General features: G+C 46.8%; 1 protein-coding gene across 1 annotated transcript in view; it reads left to right on the forward strand.

Moving 5' to 3' along the window:
* Positions 1 to 1,788: 1,788 nt before the first annotated feature.
* Positions 1,789 to 22,382, forward strand: part of TMEFF1 (transmembrane protein with EGF like and two follistatin like domains 1) — a 229,096-nt gene continuing 208,502 nt past the window's right edge. Inside the window, exon 1 of the mRNA XM_077809187.1 lies at positions 1,789 to 2,029. Coding sequence (XP_077665313.1) covers positions 1,789 to 2,029 — 241 coding nt within the window. The remainder of the gene's footprint in view (positions 2,030 to 22,382) is intronic.

Genomic DNA, 22,382 nt, shown 5'->3' on the forward strand with positions numbered 1-22,382 from the left:
TCCATTGTGAAATGCACATAAGACCTCCTTGGTTCCCACCCCATCTCCATAGCATCCCTGCCAGTGATATCCTGAAAGGAGCAAAAAAGTTAGGAATACCATGTGATAGAGATAGTGCTGCACTCCATTTGCCAACAGGAAATTGCTGTTCCAGCCTCGGCGGAATTGATCCTATCTTTTCATCAGCAGCCAGCCCTTCTTTAAGTTTTATGGGGAGTGTTTTAGGCTAGATCTGTCATCCTGGAGGGCTAAACCCACTTTAAGGCCCCAATCCTGCAATGGGATCTCTGCATGGCAGACTTCTGTGCCCACTTGTTGCAGGGGTAGGTCCTTAGTCCTGCCTGCAGGTATTTAATTTGTTGTTTCACTAGGGGGAGCACCCTAAGCACTCTGCAGCAGGTAGAAGAATCTGCTTGCTCTGCAATATGAATGGCTCATGTGGAAGGTTAGAGAAGGCTGCTTTTCCCAAGGACTAGCACCAAATATATGTCATAGTTTAGATTTGTCCAAGGAAAATCTTCTGTTGCATGTGTTATTTTTGTGTTATTTCTATATCAGAAACATGCATCCTGTTGCAAATGTACATTGCCCTTCAGGGCCATCTAGTAAGAACTGGTTTCAGAGTGGGCTTTAGCCCATGAAAGCTTATGTTAGTCTCTAAGGTGCCACAAGTACTCCTCGGTTTTTTTGCTAGTAAGAACTGTATCCTGTCATAACTGTATCCTGTCATAACTGTATCCTGTCATTGCAATCTATAACCCCACATCCTGCAGACACTTTATGTAGGTGGGTAGTCCCTTTCATTTCAAGGAGCAGTTCTGTCCCACCCACTCCAAGTGCCTCCAGGAGAGGCTGCTTTTGAGAGAAGTGACCAGAAGTGCCTTGCAAGTAGTCCCCGCACTTTCCTCAACTGTACTGACTGGGATTTGGAAATTGCTCCTGTCCCAGGAGCCGGGCTGAGGTGCAGTAACAATTACAAGCAAAGCGTCCAGTTAATCAGCAACAATTCCAGTGGGCTGTGGGCTTCCTCCTCAGCCTCCCGCAGGCCAGGCTTGCAGAGGGCACCAAAGCGCCCCGCGGGGGTGGTGACAGCGGGACTCGCCCTGGGGATTTAGCACAGAGAGAGCTGCGCACAGTTCACCCCTCACTATTGCCGCCGCGTCCGCTGCTAGGGCCCCTCTCCTCCGCCCCCGGTGTCTCCGCGCTGCCCAGCGCCCTGCGGGGAGCGGGGGATGCCGCTCCCCGTCAGCTTGTGGCCTCACTGGTGAAGGGTGCTGCTGCAGCCGCCCCTCACCGTGGCCTCCCCGGGGGCGGGGGCGGCTGCTGCCCTTTGCCCAGCGTGGGGCGGGAGCGGCGACTGTGGGCGGGGGCGGGCGAGGTGCCACCGCGCCCGCTCGGGTTCCTGGGGCAAGCCCCAGCTCCTGAGGACGAAGTCCCCTCGCCTTCCCTGTGGGGGGGGGGGGGAGGGGGGCTGCCATCACGTGTGCGTCCTCCCCTCCTCCCTCCGCAGCAGCAGCCGCCTCAGCCCCGCTCCCTTTGTTGTAGCCGGAGCGGTGGCAGCGGCGCTGGTGGGCGCAGCGCACAAAGGAGCGAGCGGCCGCGGCGAGGGAGCGCAGCGGCTGCCGGGGGCGCAGGGACGCGCCGGGGGAGCCGGGAGGCGCGCGGGGGCGGCGCGGGCCGGCGGCGCCGGGTCTCTCTGGCGGTCCCGGCGGGGATGCTGAGGGCTGGCTCCGGCCCGGCGGAGAAGGGACGGTCCCTGCAGGGCAGCGCTGCCGCCGGCTCCGATTGATGCCCTGGGCCTGCCGCTCCCAGCCGCCGCCGCCACCATCCCGCTGCCGCTGCCCCCCCGCCATGGTGGCGGAGAGCCCGGCCGCCGTCCGGCCGCTGCCGGGCCCCCCCCGGGCGTGGTGCTTCACCTCGGTGATCCTGGCGTTCGCCCTCGCCGCCCTGCCCCCCGGCCGCGCCTCCAACCTGCTGCCCGGCGGCGAGTGCCAGGGCGGCGGCAAGGGGAAAGGCATCAACTGCTCAGGTAATGCCCCGGCAGCGGCCGGCTCCCCCGCGGCGCGGCCCCGGGCCACACGCCGCCCCTCGCACGTGCCGGGCTGGGGGCTGCGAGCCTGTGCCCGCTGCGGGCCTGCCTGTGCCCATCGTGTTTACACGGCAGCGTGGAGCCGGGGTGGGAACGGGGCCGCACGCTGCCACTTCCTCGCTCCTGCCCTACGTGCTGCTGAAAACAAAGAGCCCGGGCTCCGGTGCAGGCTGTCCGGGGCTTGGTCCCAGATGCGATTTGCGGGTAACCTGAAAAGGAGGAGAAATTTTCTCCTCCATCGGACAAAATGGGTTTCCTTAGAGAAAGAAAGGAGTTTGTGATGTGTGGACCTTTTGATTTCTTTCTGTCTGTTGGTTGTGGGCATCGGCAGGTGCATGTGAATCGCACCCCCCCCCCATCTTAACCTCTAATCTTTTATTCCACTTCCTCGGTCCTGTTTAAGAAAGGGGGGGGGGGGAAATCCCAGAGGAGCCCACGTGACTGTAACCTATTAAAACAGTCACACTGAATATTCTTATATCTGCTTCTCTGTGTTTATAAATACAGTCCAAATACAGAGCCCTTATCCCCTTCAGCTGGTTGCTATGTAGATTCATTGTTGCTCTGATGATTGTTGTGGATGCTCCACTGTATCCACAGAAAGCATTTCCAGGTCGTTCCTTATTTGAGCCACGGTAGAGGAATACTTTCTGACATCTGCCCATGCCAAACATATATGTGCACTATCATTTTAAAGTAGAATATAAATCCTTTTTCAATTTAGATGGATTTATGAGTATAAGGGATCGCTGTTTTCATAATTCTTTCGGGACATTGAACAAGTAGAAGAAAGTAGCAATATCAATGTTATAATTGGTTTTGAATACTTTAAAATGTTTGTCTTCCTCAGTAATATTTTGATAAAATAATTTTAGTTTTTCCTTATTAAAATTAGCTGTGTGTATTGAACTTCTTTTAAAGTTTAAAGATTACACTAGAATGATCACTAGTAGAAGTGTTGCAAAGTGGTTGTCCGAGGTGATGAGCATTTCCTGCGAGGTGCTAAGTGCCCTGTATTCCCATTGTTTTTGATGAGAGTTGAAGGTAATTTGTACTTTGGAGGTGGCTATCTGCACTTTTTAGAATGGGGTCCTTATGCAGTATAACAGTTTTGAAATAATTTCAGCAACAATTTCCCTTTTAGTATATGACATTTAAATTGTATAATGTTGGCTAATGCTGGCTATCAAATTTACCACCTAGCAAACCATGTCAAAATAATTTTGCAATATAATAAATCTCATCACTGCTTGTTTGCTCTTAATTTTAGCTCATCTTGACATCTAATATGTTGCTGTGTTGTACCAAACTACTACTTTTCTGTTCCTGCTTGACTTTTTTTATTCTGTTTGCATAAATGTGATGGTTATTTTTAAAGGAAGGTTAATAGGTTACTGTGTCACTAGCATTAGTGGCTTACCCAACAGAGACATGTGGGTCATTAGACCACAGTATACGCATAAATCAACGAGGTTAACTATGAATGCTCAGTGAAGTATTTGAGGAAGTTGCTAAGGCAATGTGGGAAACATGTATATTATTCTTCTTCTACATAAACACTCTTCCAAATAGCATTTTTAAACCCAGAAACTGACAGAAAACTATGTGCTGTCTCAAAGCTATTCAGAATGATACAATTCTAGTTAAAACAGGCAGAGGTAGTTCTAATACTATATAAGTATACATGGCATGCATTGATTTTTAGCATAGCTTTAAAAGATGAAATAATTGTTTTATTTAAAAAAACCTATTAATTCAATTTTTCTGTATTAACCATTCTGTGAGGGACTGTGGGAGAATATTAAGAGGAAAATTTGTCGCAGTGAGTTTCTGTTATGTAAATCTGCATAATTCTCTTAACTTTTAGTGGATAAGCTTCTCCTAGCATAAGATGAGCTTACTGCATATTTACATATTATGGTCCAGATCCCCCGCTGGCATAAATTGACATGGCTCCATTCATAGTGGAGGTTCATTATATTTACTATCTGGTACCACTTTATTAAGCAAAAATTAAGGTAAAACATTGAGAACTCTTCTTCAAATCTACAGAACTGTATAGATTGCTTTTGTATCTATCTATATTTGGAAGAAACAGAATGGATGGCTCTTGATTATTATTAGTAGTATTATTATTTCTCTCAGCCTCATGCTGACATCAGACCTTATCCGCTGCTCTGGAGCAGTTTCTTAAACTTTTTGACCAGATGCTGCTTTTGCAGCGTCTTATCACCAGCAGATAAAGCATCTTCTGGTGAAATCTTTGCCAGTCCTACTGTATATCTGGAATTAACTATTGTGAAGTGCTGAACTCCCCTTCCTCACCCCTTGAATATTCTGTTCAAGAAATTGTCCATAATACATCGCCCATGCAAAAGCTCATTAAAAGAATGCAGGGTTGCAAAGTGAAGAACACAAAAGTTAGGAAACATCAAAATTAAGGTAGTTTGTGAAACCTTATTTGTCTTCATTCTAAATTCTTTCCTTTCTTCATAAGCATTACAGCAGTGGTTCTCATCCAAGGGTATGCAGAAGTCTTCCAGGGGGTACATCAACTCATCTAGATATTTGCCTAGTTTTACAGCAGGCTACATAAAAAAGCACGAACAAAGTCAGTATAAACTAAAATTTCATACACACAAAATGAGAAAGTAAACAATTTTTCTATAATAGCATGCGGTGACACTTTTACATTTTTATGTCTGATTTTGTAAGTAAGTAGTTTTTAAGTGAGGTGAAACTTGGGGTACGCAAGACAAATCAGGCTCCTGAAAGGGGTACAGTAGTCTGGAAAGATTGAGAACCACTGCATTACAGTACGGTCTTTAGTTATGTGGTGACATAGTCACATCATCACTGAACTACTTTCTGTGAGTAAGTAGTTCACTTTGCTGCTCCTTTACAGTAGTATTTACTGGACTTATATATATGGGGTCTTATTCTGGCTTTATGTAACCATGCATACCATTTTTTGATTAGACCAAATATCTCCTTTGTGGCTCAGAGGGCACGTACTCTGCCCAAGGTTTTGACTTTCTGATATATAAAATGGGTGGTATTATACCTTCATGTAGGTTGTTGATGACTGACTGAGGCCAAGGAAAAAATAAGGACAATTTCCCTTATACAGGATTCCCTTTCTGTTAAATGTAGGGGAGCATGAATATTTACATAAGAATAACTTCACTGGATAGAAGGGTTCTAGAAGTGTAAAGTAACTAGGAACCATGGCTGGTGGAAGGGGATTCAATCAAGTGATGATGAAAAGTTTGAACCTTATCTGGAAAGAAGTATGGAGCCAGTGAGGAGACTTGTGTGTGGATGACATGGTCACAGCAGCAGGAGCGGAGAATTATTTTAGTGGTTGAATATATGGAGAGAGGTGAGGGTAAAAGTGGTCATTGTCACTAACACTAGTGTTGTGTGCTGGTATCGGTGATGAAGGGCAGTCTTCATGAGACACTCTCTATTAAGATGAGATCCACTCCACACTATGAAGAATTGACTCAAATTTTTTCATAGTATGGATCCCATCTTAACAGAGTGAGTATCCCATGAACCCTTCACCTCTCACTCAGGATCATACAACATCCATTTGTCAGTACATTCAGTACATATAACGTGTCTGATTATATTTACACATTAAATACCTTTATATAATGTATATGAATGTTGTCCTTAGTTTGACATTAACCTTCTTTCCCACCTTTTGTATGTTGACTATCTTTGGGGGATGTAAAAAAATCCTGGACCATTGTGATTGAATGCTATATCCACCTCCCTTACCTGTCACCTTTCATCTTCTTAGACTGTAAGCTCCTTGAACCATGGACTATCTTTTACTATGAGATTGCACTTTACAAAGCAGCATGGCCCCAGACCTTAGCTGGAGCCTTTGGGCACTGTTATTATAAATAATAAATAATATTAATCACTATAGCAATTGCTTACATGGAAAATAGTAGAAAAGTGCTTTTGATGTATTTTTAACTCTGTACTGAAACTTATGTTTTGTCTTCTTGAAAAAGCTAAGCACACCTTCTGCTTTTGCTCTTTCCCCTTCCATCTGATTTGTCCTTCTCTCACCCCTTCTTCTCTGCCACAAGGACCTTCTCTCTTGTGCTCCTCTGCACATTCTTTGCCTGATTCTCTTCTCCCCTGAATTTCTCTTTCCATGGATGGCTCTAGTCCTATTTGCAGCTTATGGTTCCTTTTCCCTTTAGCAGCTCCTGCTGGTTGGACCCCTTCCTCCCCCATTTCCTATACTCCTCTTCTTATGTAGCAGCAGCCCATAGTGGAGGCAACCAGGCTGGCTCCTCATTGCCACATCCAGGCTCTTCTCCATCCACTATAGCTATAACTAAGACCGTATGGCTTGCCAGGTCTCTGTGGACCATCAGCAAGTGGCTCATGGTTTGAGAACGTGTGATGCAGGGAATTTCAGGAATGAGGCTGAATCAAAATTGGCAGCAGAATACTTTAAATCCACAGCCTCAATGGGAGCTTTCTCTGAAGTGGTTTTACACAAAGGATCGGTCTGTGAGAGAGAAAGAATCTGAATCTTGCTCCCCTCCTCTCCATCATATTCTAAACTACATCTTGTTAAACATTGATAAACCTATTGTGGAAGAAAACAAATACAAATGAGTTTACCATATGGGAACAAGATATCTGGCAAAGAAAATTGTGAAGTTTGGGGTAGATTATTAAACTAGGAGTTGAAGCAAAGGAAAAAACACTCTCACCAAAGAGAACTCAGGCTGGACCATAAATCTACTTGTAATTGAAGAAAATAGTGAACTTGCACTACTGAACAGAGGACAATGGAAAGAACTAAGGTCAGGGAAGGGAAACACAAGAAACAGAGGTGCAGAAATCAGACAACATTGAAGTAGAGAAACTTATAGATGCTAAAAATAAAAGACCTGTTAGATCAGACATTGAAAAATTTATCAGACACCTATTAGCCTGAGGAATAAACTCACTCACCAGAGACTGGTGCAAAAGGTGAGGCTTGAATAAGCACTGTACAGGTATATGAACTAGTGAAAAGCCCTGCCTTTCCCCAACTGCTGGGAATGGGAAGGGTGCTGGGATTCCTATCAGAGTTCTATTTCTGTCCTTGTTTGGATGCTTCATCTTTTATATCTACCTTTGGCTAAACATTGTCTGATAAACTTAGTAGCCACCAGAACTTCCTCTGGGTGCTGGAAAGCAGGAGAATCTTTCTATCTTTCTGATTCTCCTTTCCCACCATAAAGCCTCCTAGCTGCTGTGAGACTGTGTATCTTCATGACTCTATTCCTCTCCCAGCCTTATGGCGGCTGCTCCCTCCAAAAAGATTTGACAGTTATGTGTGGGTAATAAGAATATCCAGAGTTAAAATAGTAAGTATTAAAAAGAAAATAAACAAGAGCTTTGGTAGGGTTACAGACATAAACCAACCTCAAATTCTTGGGGATGAGGAAAAAACTTTCCTAGGGGTTGGTTTATCCCATAACTGCCACTTGCAGGATTTCTTACTCTGCACATCTGGAGGTATATCTGCATTAGGCAAAAAGGTGTGTGTAACGGGTAGCAGGCCCACCACCGTGGCACCTCCTGCTGGTTGCTCCAGGAATTAGCTCTGTCCAGCTGTGGAGCGCCCTCTGCAGGTGGTGTCCCACCCATTGCTTGCTCAGCTGTGCTGTCTGAGACCCGCGTTGCTCTCTGGCTTGCGGCATCCTCTTCTGGACACAGCCCTCCAGCTGTGCCCCACTTGGTTCTCTCCCCTTCCACAGGTATCTGCCATCCTCACTCTGCACCTGCCCTCGTGGCCAACTGCAGCTCCTAAATCTAGCCCCTTGCCTCAGAGGCAAGCCACAGTCTGTATCGGGCCATGCTCCTCCACGGCCTGGTGCAAGCCAACCCACTACTCTGAGTCCCGATCCAGGGACCCTCTGGAGGCAGCCATGTCCTGCCCTTCTTCTCTCCCCTCTACTGCTCGTGCTTCCTGGGACACTTCCCTTTGGCCCTTGCACCTTCTTAGCCCTTTCTTTCAGGGGCCTCATCCTGGCAGGTATCAAGCTGGAGATTTCCCTCTGCTCCCCTGAACCTGCCAAGCGCTGTTCTATCTAAGGTGCTATCCCTGGAAGCTAGTCCTCCTCCCTTGCTTGTCAGGGAGAGACTGCTGTCTCCTCTGCTTTGCAGCCTTTATATTGGGCCCAGCCTGGATCTGATTGGCTGCTTCCAAGCCTTCTTTGATTGGCTGGGTTCTGCACAGCCGCTCCAAGGGCTGCTATTAACCTTTTGTCTGCCAAAGTGGGGCAACTGCCCCACTACAGTGTGCTTTTTGAAATACGATAGCTCAAGTTTTAATATACTGGTGTACCCAGGCCAAATTGTAGTTTTAGGATTCATCTGAATCAAAGGTACAAAATGCCTTGTCCACACTAAGCTTTAATCATGTTACTGATCACACGTTAGCTATCGTAGTTTAAAAACACCCTTCGCCCAGTGTGGCAGGACCTAGTACTCACCTCTTTGTGTCTGTTGACATGGTTAAAAAAATGGTGTACTTTTAAAATCAAGTTTAAGTTGATTGAGTTAACTCTCTTGAAGAACACTTTTTTGCCTATGTAGACAAACTTTCTCAGAGACAATATACTGGACTAGGTGTACCAGTGGTCTGATCCAGGAGAGCATTACCTATGTTCTCGGGAATCAACATTTAACACACAATCTCGCTAATAAACAGGATTAAAGGGAGTGAGTAGATCTAACTTCTAAAATAAATGCTGTCTCCTCAGTCATTTAGGTTACTTGGCTATTATAGTGATGAATGCTATAAAATAAAACAAATACAGGTAAAAGGTAAATAAGATTATGAAAATGACATAAATAAAAAAATCACAGTAACAGATATAAATATTGTTTTTGTTTAATATGATTTTTAGAACCAAAGTGTCCTCTTAAGACAAATTTTTGTATCCTTTAAAAATAATTAGGGGATGATTAAAGTGGAGTGGAAGACGTTTCAGATTTTGAATAAAGATTTTGAATCAGGTCTCATTACTGAGAATGATGGGGAAATTCCTATTCCATTTATCAAAGGTTGTCAAAATGTAGCCCTGACAGAGATAGAAGTTTTAAAAGGCATAGATGATGGAAAAAACTGAGAAACTTGACTGTAATATGTTTCTAGCACCAGATAACATTCATCTGAGTTCAGAAGGAGCTAATAATATATAGTTGTGCTACTAACAAAGATATATCCTTAAAAACAGCAACTAATTTTAGGGATTGGATGGAGGCCAGGTTGGTTATCATCTTGAGAATAAAAAGGAGCAAAATTTGCTCATGGAAATTATAGCCAAGAGGATGTTACTTCTGTATCATATAATACCATAGTTATAATTCCCATTAAGGAGAGAATAATAAATGTCTTTATTATTGAACAATGTAACATTTTTATTGTTGTTGATGTAAGGATAAATAAATTGTGCCTGTAATCTGTTAGCTTTCTTTCAGAGTTGACAGAATAGTGGATAAAGGGAAGAGTGAATACAGTTTATTTGGCCTTTTAAAAAGCTTTTTACAAGTCCCTCAGATAATAATATTGATGATTATTCAGGTTTTTAATACAAAATAAATATAATTAAATAAGCACGGAATCATGCAGTACTGACAGGAAGGTAGATTTGCCTTTTCTCCAGAAGCAGATTATCTGGCTCCATCACTGATCAGTCAGCAAGTAGCGTTGCTGACATTGCCACCCCTATGATGAGATCTTGGAGCAGTTCCACAGGTCAGAGCAGTGGTGCCCATGATACCAATGGTTGCAAAATGGTTATTGTATCAATCTCCTGTTCTCAGTTTAGAATAACTTTCTGTAACTTTTATCTTCTGAGCTGACATTTCTAGGCATGCCTTTGTCTTTGGGGAAAGTTTGTACAAAAACAGTCTAACTGTTTTTGAGTACAAGGAAAGTTGAAAAGAATTATTTTCCCTATTATAAGGCTTATTATGATTGTGCTGAAGCCCTTTGGTTAGTCCCTGCAGATCTGATGAGGTGAGAAAGGGTTGCGGAGGACTGTTCTGCACTTTGCAGGTGTGAGTACCCCTTTATGGAAAAAGGTCTGTAAAATTCACTAAAAGAAAAGGAGTACTTGTGGCACCTTAGAGACTAACCAATTTATTTGAGCATGAGCTTTCGTGAGCTACAGCTCACTTCATCAGATGCATACCGTGGAAACTGCAGCAGACTTTATATATACACAGAGAATATGAAACAATACCTCCTCCCACCCCACTGTCCTGCTGGTAATAGCTTATCTAAAGTAATCTTCAGGTTAGGCCATTTCCAGCACAAATCCAGGTTTTCTCACCCTCCACCCCCCCACACAAATTCACTCTCCTGCTGGTGATAGCCCATCCAAAGTGACAACTCCTTACACAATGTGCATGATAATGAAGTTAGGCCATTTCCTGCACAAATCCAGGTTCTCTCACTCCCTCACCCCCCTCCAAAAACCCACCCCCATACACACACAAACTCACTCTCCTGCTGGTAATAGCTCATCCAAACTGACCACTCTCCAAGTTTAAATCCAAGTTAAACCAGAACATCTGGGGGGGGGGGGGTAGGAAAAAACAAGAGGAAATAGGCTACCTTGCATAATGACTTAGCCACTCCCAGTCTCTATTTAAGCCTAAATTAATAGTATCCAATTTGCAAATGAATTCCAATTCAGCAGTTTCTCGCTGGAGTCTGGATTTGAAGTTTTTTTGTTTTAAGATAGCGACCTTCATGTCTGTGATTGCGTGACCAGAGAGATTGAAGTGTTCTCCGACTGGTTTATGAATGTTATAATTCTTGACATCTGATTTGTGTCCATTTATTCTTTTACGTAGAGACTGTCCAGTTTGACCAATGTACATGGCAGAGGGGCATTGCTGGCACATGATGGCATAAATCACATTGGTGGATGTGCAGGTGAACGAGCCTCTGATAGTGTGGCTGATGTTATTAGGCCCTGTGATGGTGTCCCCTGAATAGATATGTGGGCACAATTGGCAACGGGCTTTGTTGCAAGGATAAGTTCCTGGGTTAGTGGTTCTGTTGTGTGGTATGTGGTTGTTGGTGAGTATTTGCTTCAGGTTGCGGGGCTGTCTGTAGGCAAGGACTGGCCTGTCTCCCAAGATTTGTGAGAGTGTTGGGTCATCCTTTAGGATAGGTTGTAGATCCTTAATAATGCGTTGGAGGGGTTTTAGTTGGGGGCTGAAGGTGACGGCTAGTGGCGTTCTGTTACTTTCTTTGTTAGGCCTGTCCTGTAGTAGGTAACTTCTGGGAACTCTTCTGGCTCTATCAATCTGTTTCTTTACTTCCGCAGGTGGGTATTGTAGTTGTAAGAAAGCTTGACAGAGATCTTGTAGGTGTTTGTCTCTGTCTGAGGGGTTGGAGCAAATGCGGTTGTATCGCAGAGCTTGGCTGTAGACGATGGATCGTGTGGTGTGGTCAGGGTGAAAGCTGGAGGCATGCAGGTAGGAATAGCGGTCAGTAGGTTTCCGGTATAGGGTGGTGTTTATGTGACCATTGTTTATTAGCACTGTAGTGTCCAGGAAGTGGATCTCTTGTGTGGACTGGACCAGGCTGAGGTTGGTGGTGGGATGGAAATTGTTGAAATCATGGTGGAATTCCTCAAGGGCTTCTTTTCCATGGGTCCAGATGATGAAGATGTCATCAATATAGCGCAAGTAGAGTAGGGGCTTTAGGGGACGAGAGCTGAGGAACCGTTGTTCTAAATCAGCCATAAAAATGTTGGCATACTGTGGGGCCATGCGGGTACCCATAGCAGTGCCGCTGATCTGAAGGTATACATTGTCCCCAAATGTGAAATAGTTATGGGTAAGGACAAAGTCACAAAGTTCAGCCACCAGGTTAGCCGTGACATTATCGGGGATAGTGTTCCTGACGGCTTGTAGTCCATCTTTGTGTGGAATGTTGGTGTAGAGGGCTTCTACATCCATAGTGGCCAGGATGGTGTTATCAGGAAGATCACCGATGGATTGAAGTTTCCTCAGGAAGTCAGTGGTGTCTCAAAGGTAGCTGGGAGTGCTGGTAGCGTAGGGCCTGAGGAGGGAGTCTACATAGCCAGACAATCCTGCTGTCAGGGTGCCAATGCCTGAAATGATGGGGCGCCCAGGAGTTCCAGGTTTATGGATCTTGGGTAGTAGATAAAATATCCCAGGTCGGGGTTCCAGGGGTGTGTCTGTGCGGATTTGATCTTGTGCTTTTTCAGGAAGTTTCTTGAGCAAATGCTGTAGTTGCTTTTGGTAACTCTCAGTGGGATCATAGGGTAATGGCTTGTAGAAACTCGTGTTGGAGAGCTGCCGAGCAGCCTCTTGTTCATATTCCGACCTATTCATGCTAACCTGGTGGCTGAACTTTGTGACTTTGTCCTTACCCATAACTATTTCACATTTGGGGACAATGTATACCTTCAGATCAGCGGCACTGCTATGGGTACCCGCATGGCCCCACAGTATGCCAACATTTTTATGGCTGATTTAGAACAACGGTTCCTCAGCTCTCGTCCCCTAAAGCCCCTACTCTACTTGCGCTATATTGATGACATCTTCATCATCTGGACCCATGGAAAAGAAGCCCTTGAGGAATTCCACCATGATTTCAACAATTTCCATCCCACCACCAACCTCAGCCTGGTCCAGTCCACACAAGAGATCCACTTCCTGGACACTACAGTGCTAATAAACAATGGTCACATAAACACCACCCTATACCGGAAACCTACTGACCGCTATTCCTACCTGCATGCCTCCAGCTTTCACCCTGACCACACCACACGATCCATCGTCTACAGCCAAGCTCTGCGATACAACCGCATTTGCTCCAACCCCTCAGACAGAGACAAACACCTACAAGATCTCTGTCAAGCTTTCTTACAACTACAATACCCACCTGCGGAAGTAAAGAAACAGATTGATAGAGCCAGAAGAGTTCCCAGAAGTTACCTACTACAGGACAGGCCTAACAAAGAAAGTAACAGAACGCCACTAGCCGTCACCTTCAGCCCCCAACTAAAACCCCTCCAACGCATTATTAAGGATCTACAACCTATCCTAAAGGATGACCCAACACTCTCACAAATCTTGGGAGACAGGCCAGTCCTTGCCTACAGACAGCCCCGCAACCTGAAGCAAATACTCACCAACAACCACATACCACACAACAGAACCACTAACCCAGGAACTTATCCTTGCAACAAAGCCCGTTGCCAATTGTGCCTACATATCTATTCAGGGGACACCATCACAGGGCCTAATAACATCAGCCACACTATCAGAGGCTCGTTCACCTGCACATCCACCAATGTGATTTATGCCATCATGTGCCAGCAATGCCCCTCTGCCATGTACATTGGTCAAACTGGACAGTCTCTACGTAAAAGAATAAATGGACACAAATCAGATGTCAAGAATTATAACATTCATAAACCAGTCGGAGAACACTTCAATCTCTCTGGTCACGCAATCACAGACATGAAGGTCGCTATCTTAAAACAAAAAAACTTCAAATCCAGACTCCAGCGAGAAACTGCTGAATTGGAATTCATTTGCAAATTGGATACTATTAATTTAGGCTTAAATAGAGACTGGGAGTGGCTAAGTCATTATGCAAGGTAGCCTATTTCCTCTTGTTTTTTCCTACCCCCCCCCCAGATGTTCTGGTTTAACTTGGATTTAAACTTGGAGAGTGGTCAGTTTGGATGAGCTATTACCAGCAGGAGAGTGAGTTTGTGTGTGTATGGGGGTGGGTTTTTGGAGGGGGGTGAGGGAGTGAGAGAACCTGGATTTGTGCAGGAAATGGCCTAACTTCATTATCATGCACATTGTGTAAAGAGTTGTCACTTTGGATGGGCTATCACCAGCAGGAGAGTGAATTTGTGTGGGGGGGTGGAGGGTGAGAAAACCTGGATTTGTGCTGGAAATGGCCTAACCTGAAGATTACTTTAGATAAGCTATTACCAGCGGGACAGTGGGGTGGGAGGAGGTATTGTTTCATATTCTCTGTGTATATATAAAGTCTGCTGCAGTTTCCACGGTATGCATCTGATGAAGTGAGCTGTAGCTCACGAAAGCTCATGCTCAAATAAATTGGTTAGTCTCTAAGGTGCCACAAGTACTCCTTTTCTTTTTGCGAATACAGACTAACACGGCTGCTACTCTGAAACCTGTCAAAATTCACTAAGGTTCTCTATAAATTACTCTAAATAAATGCATTAAATGATGTAAATAGTGCTATATAAGATAAAAAAAATTATGGCTGCTACTGAAAATAATCAAAATAATCCTGTACAATTAAATATTCCTACTATAAAAATCTGTACATTGGTTTAAAAATCCTAATAGGGAATAAATATAAATGTATAACTTCTATTAACTCTATAGAACTTTTCTGTAGGGGCTGCTCTGATGCCCTGCGGGGTTCTGCAACACTAATCTTGAGAGAGAGCCTCTGTCTTGGGGAACTTCTTCAAGTACGTGAGACAGGGCATTTTGGTGGTGTTTAGTAAATTTGTTCAGACCATCGCATTTACATATGCTGTTTTTTGCAAGTCAATAGAGTTTGAAATTTGTGGATAATGCAGCTCTTTTATAAAAGTATTTTCTTCCTTTGCCACCTTGTTTCTTTCAGAAAAATATAAGAAACTCCACACAAAAAACAGGCTAAGAGAATTTTTCTGCTGAAGTGGGGAGTAGCATATCAGTGACATCCTTTGAGCAGCTGGTCTAGTAATAGGAAGTTCTTGCTGACTTAGCTCTATCCCAGAACATCCTGGCTAGAGGATGCTAGCACCAACAGTACTGGAGGTTGCTGAAACATTTGTCCATGTATTGTTGTGGTGGTTTTTATTCCCTTTAAGATACCAAATTAATGGGGTATTGATAGCACCACTCTGTTCTGTAAACTTTCTGTGAAGCTGTGTCATGTTCTAAAGTGATGCTGTGAGGAGTCAGTGTTCTGCTAATCTTTAGAGGATTTATTTTAAAATAATTTAAATATGTTTTTAATTTTTTGAGTTAACTGATAAGTACAGAAAAGTCGTGCTCTCCTATTAGTAACCTCTGTAGCGTGTTAGTTAGAACAATGGTCCTATATCAGGGGAGCTGTGTTAGTCTGGATCTGTAAAAGCGGCAAAGAGTCCTATGGCACCTTATAGACTAACAGACGTATTGGAGCATAAGCTTTCGTGGGTCAGTACCCACTTCGTCAGATGCATGACAGTCCTATAGTTCTTAAAGTTACTAGTTTAATGCAATAGGAAACTGGTTTACACACAGAGTATGTCTACACTGCAATGTAAGCCCAGGGTTAGTGGTACTTGAGTCAGCTAACCCACGTTGGGGAACACAGGGCTTGTTCATCTACATTGTTTTTTAAGCCTATCTAAAGACTTTTCTAACCTGTGCTTGAACCTGGCGCTCTGGTGTCCACACTGCAGTGGGCAGACCCAAGTCAAACTAACGATATCCCAGAGTTCCTGGCAGCAACCCAAAATGTGGCCACACTAGCCCTAGGACCATGATGCACTGTGGGAAAATTTTACTGCCTGCCCTGTACGTTACAGGAAGTTTGAACAGCCCGCCAACACTAGAGATGAGCCATTTCCCCCTGAATGGACCTGTGACAGTGAGGGGATGCTGGATCAGTACCCTCAGCCAGAAAGGGCAGCTACTGCTGCAGGAGCTGGTTGCACTTGGGTAGCAAAAGTAAGGGATGCTTTGTGTTCTCACATTATGGACTTGCATGGTCCAATGGAAGAGGAGGAATAGTACCAGTATAAATGTGCTTGTGGGGGAAAGTGGCTCATTAATTTTTTTGGGGGGGAGGCACTGCTTGGGAGGGGTGTGGGCTTGATTGCAGTGTAAGTGTGAATAACATAATGAATAATGGATGTGAATGTGGGAGGGGCAACCCGGGTTTACAGATGGAATTTATTGAAATGTGAATTGCTATACCTAACTAAACAGAGGAATACTATTTGCTTACTAATATTTAATTGCTCCTGACCATGCTTTTAGTTTTATTATCTCAAATCATGATTGTCTGATATGATGCAGTGATAGCAATAAATGTTCTTGAAAACATAACACATTTCATTTGCAAACATGTCTTAAAATAGTACAGCACTCACAGTGTTGGGCAGGCTAGCTCCCATTTCAAAATCACCCAAACAAAAAAAGAGCGGGAAATAGTGAATACCTGACAAAATCCCCTTGCTGCTGCATGTCCACTGTCCCCACGTTCTCCTTTCCACATTTCCCCCTCACTTGGGGGCAGAGGAGAAGTGGGAGGTGTCCAGTGGAGAGGGCTTGAAGAAGGAAGGGTACATGGGGTGTTGTTGCCATGCCCAGCTGCTCATGAGTTCTGAATGCATGTGCCAGTTGTCCAAGCCACTGCTGGAGTGAAGGTATGTTGCATGGTGATCGTGCCATGGTGTGGGGGATGCAGCAGGAGACGGTGCTCTTGCAGCCATCATGGACAGGAATTACTGAAGTAGTTCTCTCTGTTGACCTCTATCCTCCTTCCTCAGCCACAGTTCCTTTTTCAGGAACTGCTTTGCAAGTGCTTGCTCCCTCGCTGAAACCCTGTCCTCCACCTGGCAGCAAGCCTCAGCTTTTCCTCTTGCCTGTCAGCATGCCATTGTTCCAGTCTTTTGTTGCTTTGCTTCTGGTACTGGGCCTTCTGATCTTGACTATAAATTCATCACAGAAACGCTTCTTTTTGGAACCATGCATGATGGCTCATTGAGTTCCTGCAGAACAGCAGGCAGTATTCATTGAAGAGCCTGAGATAGACAAGAAACAGGGGATTATTGTCTGAAGCTGTTCAGTGGGGGAGCACAGAATTAATTATTGTGGAATCTCAAGGACAAAAATTGTAACATTTCTAAAGTGAACCAACACATATTGTCAGGGCAGTGCTTAACTTGTGCCAGAGCTGAGCCCCGGCACCTCTAGGCTTGGCAGTTCATAGCCCCGGCACCTCTGAGCTTGGCACATCAGTTATGAAAGTGAAAAAATGGCTTGAACCCCAGCACCTAATTGCTTGAGCCCCGGAACCTCTTTCATTACAAATTAAGCACCGTGTAAGGGGATGCTTCAGTCTTCATACTGTCTCCGGACATAGTCTTGTTAATTGCAGTTACAGAAGTGCAGAGGCAATGGTAAGTTTAAAATAACCTTTTTTCTGTTCCATAAAAAATTCATAACTAATTGCTATATGGCCAGGGGGGAGGGATGGTGCGTATGGTTCCCTTACTGTTTTTTCTGTCATTTCAGACCTTTCACATTTTGGAAGACGTAACTATTCTTGTGGTGCCCGATTGGCAGGGGGAGATGTTATTCCAAGTTGCTGGTGGGAAACCTGCAGTGGATGCAGCTGAAGTATTCAAACATATAGTGACGGAACAGCACATTTGTGAATGGAGTGGACTAGTCAGATTCCCGCAGCCCCCATTAGCCGGGAACGGTGAAATGCGGCCACTGGGAGCTGCAGGCAGCCGTGCAAATGTAAACAAATGGTTTGGCAGCCCTCCAGCGGATTATCCTGACGGGCCACAGGTTGCCCACCACTGTTCTAGGAGCTTTGGTTTTTATGTCCTAGACATGGTTCACATCATGCAGCACCCAGACCTTTTCCCGATGAAGTTCATACAGCCTTCTTCTATGCAGAACTGAAGAAGAGACCAGAGGTATCATAGCTAAGACTACGTTTTAGGCATGGGTATTTTTAGTACAGTAACTCCTCACTTAAAGTCATCCCGGTTAACATTGTTTTGTTGTTACGTTGCTGATCAATTAGGGAACATGCTCGTTTAAAGTTGCGCAATGCTCCCTTAGAACGTTGTTTGGCAGCCGCCTGCTTTGTCTACTGCTTGCAGGAAGAGCAGCCCATTGGAGCCAGCTGGTGGGGGCTTGGAACCAGGTTGGGCTGGCAGCCTCCTTATCAGCTCCCCACTCCCCTAAGTTCCCTGTGCAGCAGCCGCCCAGCAGGTTATCAATTGCCGGCAGTTCAGCTGTCCCTCCCCTCCCCCGCCATGTGCTGCTCCTGCCCTCTGCCTTGGAGCTGCTCCCAGGAGCCTCCTGATTGCTGGGGGTGATGACGCAAGAGGGGCTAATGTCAGGGTGTCCCCCTCCCCCCTGCTCTTGCCCACCGCTTACCCCTTCTCCATATAGAGCAGGGTGGGGACACGACAGGACTCAGGATGGAGAGAGCTTGCTGGCTGCAGCTGTTGTCTCAACTTCCTGATATTCTTAAAAAGGTGGTGTATTTAGAGTTGGGTCAGTTTATTTAAAGGGACAAGGCACATCTCTCTCTCTCTCCCAGGATGTGTGTCTCTGTCTCTGTCTGCCATGCTGTCTCCCCTCCCTCCATTCATGCTGCCTTGTAGTGTGTGAGGCTACACTGACAACAATGTGTTAACCCTTGAGGACTCAACCGAATGCTAGTTCATCATTTAGCAGTAAGGTATTCCCTGGGAAATATCCCACCCTCTTCCACCCTCTAACTTCATCATCTCAACCAAGCTTCACAGTCGTCATTGCTGTGTACAGTATTAAATTGTTTGTTTAAAACTTATACTGTGTGTGTGTGTGTGTGTATATATATATATATAGTTTTTTGTCTGGTGAAAAAAATGTCCCTGGAACCTCCCTTCCCCCCCCACCCCCGATTTACATTAATTCTTATGGGGAAATTGGATTTGCTTAACATCATTTTGCTTAAAATCACATTTTTTCAGGAATATAACTACAATGTTAAGCAAGGAGTTACTGTAAAAGTCATGGACAGGTCAGGGGCAGTAAACAAAAATTCATGGCCTGTGACCTTCCCATGACCTTTACTATATACCGCTAACCAAAATTTGGGCTGGGGGGTCATGGGCGCTGGGATGTGTGTGGCCCGGGTCCCCAGCTGGCGCTGGTGGGGTGAGTGTGTGGGTGGCGGCGCATGGCTCAGGACCCCTGCAGGTGCTGGGGTGGGGGAGGGTTGGTGGGGCTGGCAGGCTTCCTACTCGGCTGTGACCAGCGTGTTCCTGCAGCTCCTAGGGGAGGGGTGGCCCGCGGGGGGCTCTGCGCGCTGCTCCTGCCACAAGCATCAGCTCTGCCACTCTCATTGGCCAGGAACCGCAGCCAACTGCAGAAGTCACGGAAAGTCATGGAATCCCCACCACAAAAATGTGTGTTTCTGCAGTGTGCAGTGATAAAGGCCCAAGTAGAAGAGTTTGTTTGGCATTAATGTAGCTTCCCCTGCACTGCTGCTCCAGATACTTAGAGAGTGTCACCGATGTCATGAGTGATTCCGTGTGTAAGTGGAAAGAGTGCGAAATTAGAGATAGGTCAGTTGCAGGAGATACTCAACTGATTGTTTTTTAAAAAACAAAACTAAGCACCCAGCCCACAAAACATAAAGTGTGGAGTCAGGGCCGGTGCAACCACTAGGCGAACTAGGTGGTCGCCTAGGGCGCCAAGTGGTTGGGGGCGGCCAAAAACGTGCTCCAGGGAGGCGGTGGAGCTGAGGTGAGCTGGGGCAGGGGGGCGCGGGGAGGGCCGCCTGCAGCAAGTAACGGGGTGGGGGGGCAGCGCCACGCAGTGGAATCGCTCCCTCCCCCAGCTCACCTCTGCTCCACCTCCTCCCCTGAGCACACCGCCCTTCTCTGCTTCTCTCCCTCCCAGGCTTGCTGCGCCAAACAGCTGATTGGCGCCGCAAGCCTGGGAGGCGGGAGAAGTGGAGCAGCGGCCCCGTGCTCAGGGAGTAGGTGGAGCAGAGGTGAGCTGGGATGGGGAGCTGCTGCATGGCTCCCTGGGCTGAGGAGAGGGAGGGAGGGGGCGGCGGGGAGCTGCCACATGGCTCCCTGGGCCAAGGGGGCAGCGGGGAGCTGCCGCATGGTTCCCCAGGCCGAGGGGAGGGAGGGGGCGGCGGGGAGATGCCGCACAGCTCCCCGGGCTGAGGGGAAGGAGGGAGGGGGTGGTTGGAAGCTGCCGCATGGCTCCCCGGGCCGAGGGGAAGGAGGGAGGGGGTGGTGGGAAGCTGCCGCATGGCTCCCCGGGCTGAGGGGAGGGAGCAGCGGTGAGTTGCTGCACGGCTCCCTGGGCCGAGGAGAGGGAGGGGGCAGTGGGGAGTTGCCGCACGGCTCCCTGGGCTGAGGGAGAGGAGTGGGGGGGCGGCGGCGGGGAGCTGCCACGGGGGGGGCACGTCGGGGGGGGGCGGGGGATGGGGAGCTGCCTCAAGGCTCGCAGCAGGTGCAAGGAGGAAGTTTCGCCTAGGGTGCGAAACATCCAGGCACCAGCCCTGACTGGAGTTGTGAGTACTTAGCAAGTCAGATCCAACATGACTCAAATTGAGTCCCAAAAACTGGGACATCCAAAATTAGTGAAGGCTCTTGAAAATTTGGGCCTAACTGAATGTTTACGATTATGCTAATTAGCCTAGGTCCTGACTGGATACCTCCTTCCCCAAACCCCTGGGAGAGACAGGGATGGTTGTGCTACATAAATTATTATTTCTAGGACATGGGTTAGCAGCAGTGAATGCTTAGAAAGGATTAGACTAAGGGTATGTCTACACTACGGAATAAGGTCGAATTTATAGAAGTCGGTTTTTTAAGAAATCGCTTTTATATATTCGAGTGTGTGTGTTCCCACAGAAAATGCTCTAAGTGCATTAAGTGCATTAACTCGGCGGAGCGCTTCCACAGTACCGAGGCTAGAGTCGACTTCCGGAGCGTTGCACTGTGGGTAGCTATCCCACAGTTCCCGCAGTCTCCGCTGCCCATTGGAATTCTGGGTTGAGATCCCAATGCCTGATGGGGCTAAAACATTGTCGCGGGTGGTTCTGGGTACATATCGTCAGGCCCCCGTTCCCTCCCTCCCTCCGTGAAAGCAAGGGCAGACAATCGTTTCGTGCCTTTTTTCCTGAGTTACCTGTGCAGACGCCATACCACAGCAAGCATGGAGCCCGCTCAGGTAACCATCACCCTCTGACTCCTGGGTGCTGGCAGACGTGGTACGGCATTGCTACACAGTAGCAGCAACCCCTTGCCTTGTGGTAGTAGACGGTACAGTACGACTGGTAGCCGTCATCGTCATGTCCGAGGTGCTCCTGGTCACGTCGGCTGGGAGCGCCTGGACAGACATGGGCGCAGGGACTAAATTTGGAGTGACTTGACCAGGTCATTCTCTTTAGTCCTGCAGTCAGTCCTATTGAACCGTCTTACGGTGAGCGGGCAGACGATACGGACTGCTAGCAGTCGTACTGTACCATCTTCTGCCAGGCAGGCAGGAGATGAGGATTGCTAGCAGTCGTATTGTACCATCTTCTGCCAGGCAGGCAAGAGATGAGGATGGCTAGCAGTTGTACTGTACCATCTTCTGCCGAGCAGCCATGAGATGTGGATGGCATGCAGTCCTTCTGCACCGTCTGCTGCCAGCCAAAGATGTAAAAGATAGATGGAGTGGATCAAAACAAGAAATAGACCAGATTTGTTTTGTACTCATTTGCTTCCCCCCCTCCCCTGTCTAGGGGACTCATTCTTCTAGGTCACACTGCAGTCACTCACAGAGAAGGTGCAGCGAGGTAAATCTAGCCATGTATCAATCAGAGGCCAGGCTAACCTTCTTGTTCCAATAAGAACGATAACTTAGGTGCACCATTTCTTATTGGAACCCTCCGTGAAGTCCTGCCTGAAATACTCCTTGATGTAAAGACACCCCTTTTGTTGATTTTAGCTCCCTGAAGCCAACCCTGTAAGCCGTGTCCTCAGTCGCCCCTCCCGGCGTCAGAGCAACGGCAAACAATCGGGCATCTGAGAGTGCTGTCCAGAGCAGTCACAATGGAGCACTCTGATGGGGCTAAAACATTGTCGCGGGTGGTTCTGGGTACGTATCGTCAGGCCCCCATTCCCTCCCTCCCTCCGTGAAAGCAAGGGCAGACAATCGTTTCGCGCCTTTTTTCCTGAGTTACCTGTGCAGACGCCATACCACGGCAAGCATGGAGCCCGCTCAGGTAACCGTCACCCTATGTCTCCTGGGTGCTGGCAGACGCAGTACGGCTTTGCTACACAGTAGCAGCAACCCATTGCCTTCTGGCAGCAGACGGTGCAATACGACTGGTAGTCGTCCTCGTCATGTCCGAGGTGCTCCTGGCCACGTCGGCTGGGAGCGCCTGGACAGACATGGGCGCAGGGACTAAATTTGGAGTGACTTGACCAGGTCATTCTCTTTAGTC

The sequence above is a fragment of the Eretmochelys imbricata genome, chromosome 2, assembly GCF_965152235.1.
Source record: "Eretmochelys imbricata isolate rEreImb1 chromosome 2, rEreImb1.hap1, whole genome shotgun sequence".
Taxonomy (NCBI): domain Eukaryota; kingdom Metazoa; phylum Chordata; order Testudines; family Cheloniidae; genus Eretmochelys; species Eretmochelys imbricata.